Source organism: Centruroides vittatus, unplaced genomic scaffold, assembly GCF_030686945.1.
Source record: "Centruroides vittatus isolate TY-2023 unplaced genomic scaffold, ASM3068694v2 contig_882, whole genome shotgun sequence".
Lineage (NCBI taxonomy): Eukaryota > Metazoa > Arthropoda > Arachnida > Scorpiones > Buthidae > Centruroides > Centruroides vittatus.
In genome coordinates, this window is record NW_027122574.1 from 716,517 (window position 1) to 723,789 (window position 7,273).

Sequence of the window (7,273 nt, forward strand, 5' to 3'; positions counted from 1 at the left end):
TATAATTTTAGAGGAGAAAGTCTTCCGACAAATCGATAAGGTGGAAGTATCACAGGTAAAAATCTTTTATTCTTTCTATGTAAGTTCGTAGTAACCATCCTTCTTGTAAAACAATGCTCCTACGCGCAAAAGGAGGCGCGTTACAAAAACACGTCGATTCGTTCCGCCGTAATGCACAGTACAGTATAGTACACAGTATAGTACTGTACTGTCGGATAAGACAACTTAGTTTTTACAGGCTTTGATTACCCTTGGGAACAGTTTACGCCCCGAATTTTACGAAATGAATGAGTGTTTTCTGGGGAAAACGATTTAAAAAGGTGAGTATTTCTTTTTTAAGTGATGTAGTAAAAAGTACCTTAAATAATAATACGATTACCGGTGGAACGACGCTTCAGCCGAAGGTCAAGAAAAGGCTTGAATGAGCCACGGTCCTCCGCTTCTGCCTCCAAGAAACGGACGGTACCGCCGCCCACGTCGCCGCGCCGCGTCGCTCCGTCGGAGGCGCGTCGGTGGGGCGGAAGAGCCAGAAGTCGGTGGTCGGATGGAACGGAGAGGGGAAGGAGAGACGAGCGGAGTTAGACTCGGCGCCGGACGGCAAAAGAACGGGGAGAAGAATGGAATAGCCTCGACGTTAAACGGCGGTAGTTCCCTTTCCTTCCGGTAGGCGCCGCGCGGCCGGAAGCGGCGGCGAGCGGGGAGGGGGCGGGTCCGTCCCGGCGGGGGAGGCCAACCGGAGCGGAGGAGGGAGAGGACCGCCGACGGCCCGGGAGGAAGAAAGATACGGCGGGATTTATTCTCCGCCGGGACCGAGGGTAAACGCCGCTTAATCTCGTCCCGGATCGGCCAACGGAAGGAGCGCTTCTCTCGGTTAACCGGGAGAAGGCGAAGAAAGCCACGGGCGTCGGAAGAGGCGAGAAACGACGGTCGGTGGGTCGGAGCGAGAGAGAAAGGGGAGGACCTGAAAGGAGAAAAGCAACGCCGACGGGAGGTAGCCCTTTGGATCCCCGCCGTCGATAACGGTAAGGCCGACACGGACAAGAAGACGGAAACTCCGGGTAGGAGGGCGCGCACTGGGGAACGGCGGCAAAGTCTCGTCAGACGGCGTGGAGCGGGCGCCATCGCCCCGGCAGACTTTTCGTCGGCCCGGGTCGCCGGCGTCGCGCCGACTGGTTCGGGATGACGACGCCACGCGCCGGAAGGGCCCGGCTTCTCTCGCGTATTTCGGGGCCGGGCGCTCCCGGCCAATTCTTCGTCCTCGACGAAACCTTAATTATTTTTCTTTCTTTCTTCTCCGAGAATTTAAATCTTTTTTTTTAATTTGGCGCATAAAAGTGGAGTGGGTGGAAGTTGGTCGACCGTTCTCATCGCGCCTTTGTCTCGGCAGGTAAAGAGGTGTCATGGTCCGGTTTCCGCTGGTGGCGCTGCTGCTGGCCCTGGCGCCGCCTCCGCCGGGAGCGACCGCCGGAGACCCGACGCTTCCCTTCTACTTTCCCGACTACCGTCCCCAGGTCTTCTACGACAACGGGGCGCTGCCCGAAGACGCGGAAGTCAGCCTACGCCTGTCGGCTGCCGGCCCTCGCAGGTAAGCTTTTCTCTCCCTCCCTCCGGCGGTTCTTCCGGCGCCGCGGCGCCGGAAGATCCGCCGCGCCGCGTTGGGCGTCCGCAAGGACACGGCCGACTCCGAAAAAGTCGAGAGAAGAGCGAAAACCAAAAAAAGGTCGGCGCGTTCGACGGCCCGTTGGCGCCCACGCTCATTTCCGTTCCGGAACGGTACTCGGTCTATAAATTATTCGGGTCTGGGATGCGAACGGCTTCCCATTTCGCGAATAAATATAGGTAAATACGCGCCTTCCGACGTCGGTTCTCTATTTCCGGAAACGTTTCTTCTCCCTTTCTCGCTCCGCGGCGAGGGCACCCTCCGACGTCGCGCCGCCACCGGTTATTCCCGCGCGTTTCTTCGCGCCTCGGCTCAAAATACCGGCGGATATTTTTAAGCCGTCCGAACCGTAACGGTTACGTAACTCGGTCGAGTCGGTTCGGTCCCGCCCTTCGTTTCTACCTCGGCGGTCTACTTTCCGCCGTCGTCGGGCCCGTCCCGGCGGCAACTGCTTTTATTAAAAAGGCCAAAGAAGGGAAGTTACGTCAAGGAAATGGCGTCGGGTGTCTCGAATTGCCCCTACGAATAAGGGAAAAGACCCAGTCGGAGAATCTTCCGTTTCGCCTCGTCCCTCCCGTTCCCATTCTTCGCAAATGCGGAAAGGAGGTCGAACGTAATCTTGTCCTCAAAAAAGGAAAGTTCCGTTTTAATGCGGGCGAACTTATTTTGGCGTTTGAATGCCGATCAGCCGCCGCCGCCGCCTTTTTATTTGTTTCATTTTTCCGCATATTGGCGGTTGCGCCTCTTCCTCTAACCGTTTAAACGTCGTTTTCCACACCGGCCTTAACGGAGATGGAGCCTTTTTCCCCGATTTAAACGTATTTTTTACGCATTCTTTTGCGAATTTCCCGGCCACCAGCGGGGAAACCCTCCAGTCGCCCCGACAATTACGTCGGACCGCCCTCGCTCTGTCTCTCGTTAAGAACGTCGCCGACGAAAGGCGTCGACGTTTCTACTTTCCGAGAATCGTGCCACCCTCTTTAAAAAGTCCGGTTCCATTTCCCTCCCCTCCTGCAAGACTTAAAGAAAAGTCGTTTTGTCCTCTTCCGCCGAGTTTCGGGAGGCGAAAAACCGCCTTTTCGCCCCATATCCGGTACGTCGCGTGGCCGAGTGGCGAAGGGAAAAAAACCAGAACGTTCCGGTTTTTAAACCTTTAACGTTTTCTATTCTTAAATACGAAAGGAAAAAGAGCGGTCACCCGCTCGTCCCGTTTTTCCCGTATTACCGAATTTCCTCGGTGACGTCGACCACCCACGCCGGTAATTCCGTTGTAATTAGAACGCTTTCCCACCGTTTCAGAGTTTATTTCTTGTCGGAGAAGGAAGGACGACCTCTGACCTTGACCGTCACCCCTTGTTGGCGGCCCGTCAAATGGAGATTATCACTGGGAAATTTCCCTCTGCCGGGTAGAAAAGGTAAGAAGGAGACACACTACTTTCTCTTAAAGACTCGCCGGGACTACAGACTTTCCTTTCTTCCCCAGAAACGTGGCGCAACCAGTTGCCGGAAAAGGGTGTCTCCGAGAGATCAACTCCCCTAGCCTCTTATGTCGGCTCCGAAAGGAAGATTTATAGCAAGTCGAGAAGTTCGGCGGGTCTCTACGTTCTGGAATTGGAGAGCGAAGATGCCGACGCCGACGTCAGGATCCACGTCACCACCGGGTCCGAATTGAACTCTTATTATCCGCAGTTACCCGCCGATTCTAGCGTGGGCGTGTTAAAAGTTCGCCGGAACAAAGTTCTATTGACCTGGAAGGCCAGTCCCGCCGAAAGCAAGCCGGGCCAAACCGTGTCTTACTGCCTGTCCGTCGATCAATCTCGCAATCGACGTTCCCTGTGTTCGGTCCGGCCGGATGCTTCCCCCACTCTACCCCCTTCGACTGGTTTCGGTTTTTCGTGGGAGAAGTCCAAAAGGAAAGTTTCCAAACTGTCTCCGCCGGAGCACCGGAATTTAACCTGTGTGGGGCGCAAGACCTGGCACATGTTTCGAGGACTGCAGAAGGGATCCACCTACTACTTCGACGTCTTCGTCGTCGACTCTCGCACCGAAGCCAGTTCCGCCTACGACGGGGTACGAGTCACCACCAAACGGTCCAAGTCGGTTTCTCGGCTGAAGGATGGTTCGCTCACCTCTTTCTCTCTCGATGCTAAAAATAGTTACTCTGTTTCCGTTAAATATCCCGTCACCGCTCCCGATAAGAAACTGTGGATTTTTCTGCAGTCTTGCACGGGCCCCGGGCCCGTCACTATTCGAGTAAGCAAGGACGGAGAAGAAATCGTCTCCTCGGAAGTGATGGACACCAAGACCCTGTCCGTCGTCCCTCCCTCCAACGGTACCTACCAAATTTCGGTAGAGACCACCAGCGAAAGTCCTAGAAGAGCCAGAATGTGGGTGGGAAGAAAATTCCACAAACTGCCTTTCCCGGTGCTTCCGGAAGACAAAAGCGTCAAGATATTCGATACCCTGACCACCTGCGATTCGGTGACTCTTGCCTGGCACTCGACCATAGACGAGAAAGTAAAGTATTGCATCTACAAACGAACGGCCAAGGCCGGTTTCGTGCGACTCTTTGCCAGTCCCCAGAACTTTTGCGAACAATCCGAAGAGACCGAAGAGGGTCGCGAACGAGTCTTGTGCCGAAGATACCATCGCTTCAGTCGACAACGTTTCAACAACGTCATCATGCAGAGGGTGAGGAATCTAAAACCTTCCTTCACTTACGTATTCGACGTGAGGGTGACGAAACACAACGCCAAGACTCTATCCTACGAAAGGGTGTGGGTCACCACCTCCGGCAACTGTTCCTCTTCCAAAGGAAGACGATGAACGGTCCCACTTCGTCTTCGGATATTTCGAAGAACGACATCATTTGTACAGAGACGGATCCGATTCAGAGTCCGTCAGCTTTATTTATGAAAAGTGTACATTAGAACTTTCGCTTCGGCCGACGAATCTCGAGCCAGAGAGAGAAAAGACAACGCCTTGCTCTGTATCGACGAACAATCGAATGTTGCCAAAGACATTACATGTAATCATCCGTTAATAAATTCTTATCGACGTTATAATGCCCGTCATTACCGTCGTCCCCCCCGCTTATGCTAGCAACTAGCAATTACGAAATTCTTTAAAACACAAGAACACACAATCAGATTGTTGATAAGTTTCTATTCCAAAGTCGCGTGATCGGAATGGGGGAAAAAACCAGATAAATGAGACGTCAATTTAGATTTATCTATTGGCATGTGCACGCTTTCATGCAGACGATTCGACGAGGATTTAAAGGGGGAAAGAGAAAAGAAACTGGATGCGAGTTTGGACGTCCCGTCTGTTGGCTGAGTTCTCGTCACGATTCGGTGGTCCCGTCACAACCAGTCGACGTTCCCGGTGACATTTCCGATAAGGAGGAGAGGTCGAAGGACGCTTTTACCTTGCTACCCTCTAAAACCAGACCTAAAGGTACAGGTGGCAATTCGGTCTATTCTAGGATCGTCTCGTTCTTCGGCGATGACTTGCCAAACTATAATAAAAATCCTGTCGGGGTCACTTCGCTATATTTAAGATTTAAAAAAATCTCTATGCATTATTACTTTTCTCCCGGATTTTCCTTCAGTTTCTGCGAGATACACGGGTCTATTCTCGCACCCAATGCCATTTTATTTTTGAGTCACTCGTCTTTTTAAGATAGAAACGTTCCGGAATTAATTTACCTTCCTCGAAATAGAAATATTCATAATTTTAATACACCGATACGGGTTTAAAACGAAAGAGTCCTTCGATAACTGTATTTATTTCACTCGTACTTTCACTTAACACAACAGAAAACGTGATAAAACAAGTGTTAAAGTCTAAGAGAATTACGTCGATTCTTTCTCGCACAGAAGAAATAAGCGCATCCCACTTATCACTCGAGTTAATAATAGATTTGTATTTGTTACCGTACATCGATAGATCCCTGCCAAGATCCACTAAACGATTGTAAAATCGGGAAAAGATTTCTTCCATCATCAATCGTACTCCATTTCTTCGTCACTAACATTAGCATCTTACATATATATAAGCCCTGTATTTTTAATTCTCAGTCAATTGTTTACTCCACGCTTCTCTGTCTCCCGTCTCTCAGAATCCAATTTAGAAGCCCTAAAATAGCATCGCTGGTGAGAAATTCCTTACGACATTCGACTTTTTCTGGGAAATTAATGCGTTTTTGTTAACAGCGTAAGTAGAGGAAAACGTTCTCCAGATTGGTGAAAACAATTATTTTTTCACCCCCTGTAAATAGAGCGACAGACCGACGAGAGATTTAAAAAAGAAATGGCCGAAAACAAGGAAAACAATTGGTAGAGTGAGGGATTTATCAGTTTAGGGAGAAAAACTGCAGCGAAAGATCTCCCGAAACTTGTCGGAAAGATAAAAACTCGCTCGTCTTTTTTTTACGAGGACATTTATACCAGAATAGAACGAAGTTTATCACCTCGAAATACGAAAAAAATCCGTAACGTTCGCGTCAATCTTAATCTCCCGCTACAAGACCGGGGTAATTGATATACAAGAAATAAAAACCAAGTTAATAGTGTGCCACCCGCAAATATTTAAATTCGTCAGCGTGAATTACAAACACTTCAAACTCGCCGCTCCAGAATGCAACGGGGTATTAGATTTAACACTCCGAAAGGCAACGAGTTAAATAGTCTTAATACTAACGAGCCAATCTGTAGAGGAAAAGCATATATTATTTATTTAAATTTATGCCACTTCTCTGTGTTGTTTTCTCGTGTAATAAAACCGAAAGGTTCCTTCCTAAACGACTCCCCAGAAGGGCAACACTTAAAAGAGTTTTTCCCGTGTAAAAACAATAGGAAAAGAGAGAAGTACGAGTTATTAACTAACATATAGAGTAAAACTATTCTTTTAATAGGAACTTGTATATATCTATACAGTTTTCCTCTTCCTTTCTATCTGGAACACCACTACAGAATATATTTTTATGGCAACCGACTTAACTATAAAATAGTATCGAAAATTTATTGTTTTCTTTCGCTAAATTTACAAATATAATTAGAAAATTAAAAGAAATACGGGTTTTACTCTAAATATAAACCATACAGTGTTTCTTTTTCTTTTTTCTTTTGAGAATAACACCGGATAAAAGAGAGGATATATGTTATTTATCCTCTCTTTTATCCGGTGATAAATAAAAATATATAAAAGAGAACAACTTTAGGTAGAGGAGAAGATATGACGTTTAAAAGAACAACAACGATATACGGCCGTCGCCATACTACTAATTATATTCTACCAAAAATGGAAACCGAATATAGGTCAAACGTTCATTATCTTTAGATTAATAGGAATTTGAAACTTGTTTTTTTATATATAAAAAACAGTGTCAAATAAACAAAAATTATTATATAATTTCTAAATATCGCAGAAGAAATGTCTCCTTTGGCTTCAATTATTTATTAATTACATAACGATTTTAACATTCAATTCTGGACAATAGAGTAGCTCCGAAAACACATCGATTTTAATCGGTAATTTTCGGGTATTTCTGACGAAAAGGATACAAGTTAAAGTAGGTGGGTTTATAAAATTAATTAATTAATTTGAATTTTT

At 47.6% G+C, this 7,273-nt stretch overlaps 1 protein-coding gene across 3 annotated transcripts; it reads left to right on the forward strand.

The window, feature by feature from the left end:
- The first annotated feature begins 15 nt into the window (after positions 1-15).
- On the forward strand, positions 16-4,725 carry LOC136983420 (protein NDNF-like). Of its 3 annotated transcripts, none has more exons than XM_067280153.1 (4): positions 16-55; positions 1,388-1,585; positions 2,960-3,075; positions 3,144-4,725. In XM_067280153.1, the coding sequence occupies exons 2-4, from the start codon at positions 1,401-1,403 to the stop codon at positions 4,484-4,486; spliced, it is 1,644 nt and encodes a 547-aa protein (XP_067136254.1). In that variant the 5' UTR covers positions 16-55; positions 1,388-1,400; the 3' UTR covers positions 4,487-4,725. The 3 variants fall into 3 exon arrangements, with proteins under 3 accessions (XP_067136254.1, XP_067136253.1, XP_067136252.1); XM_067280152.1 differs by lacking the exon at positions 16-55 and adding an exon at positions 567-644; XM_067280151.1 differs by lacking the exon at positions 16-55 and adding an exon at positions 726-1,022.
- Positions 4,726-7,273: the final 2,548 nt, after the last annotated feature.

Bases quoted from the DNA above. Each gene is read 5' to 3' on its own strand.
- LOC136983420 (XM_067280153.1), top strand. From the start codon at position 1,401: ATGGTCCGGTTTCCGCTGGTGGCGCTGCTGCTGGCCCTGGCGCCGCCT. The intron at 1,586-2,959 runs GTAAGCTTTTCT...CCACCGTTTCAG, and splicing joins TCGGCTGCCGGCCCTCGCAG to AGTTTATTTCTTGTCGGAGA. The intron at 3,076-3,143 runs GTAAGAAGGAGA...TTTCTTCCCCAG, and splicing joins CCCTCTGCCGGGTAGAAAAG to AAACGTGGCGCAACCAGTTG.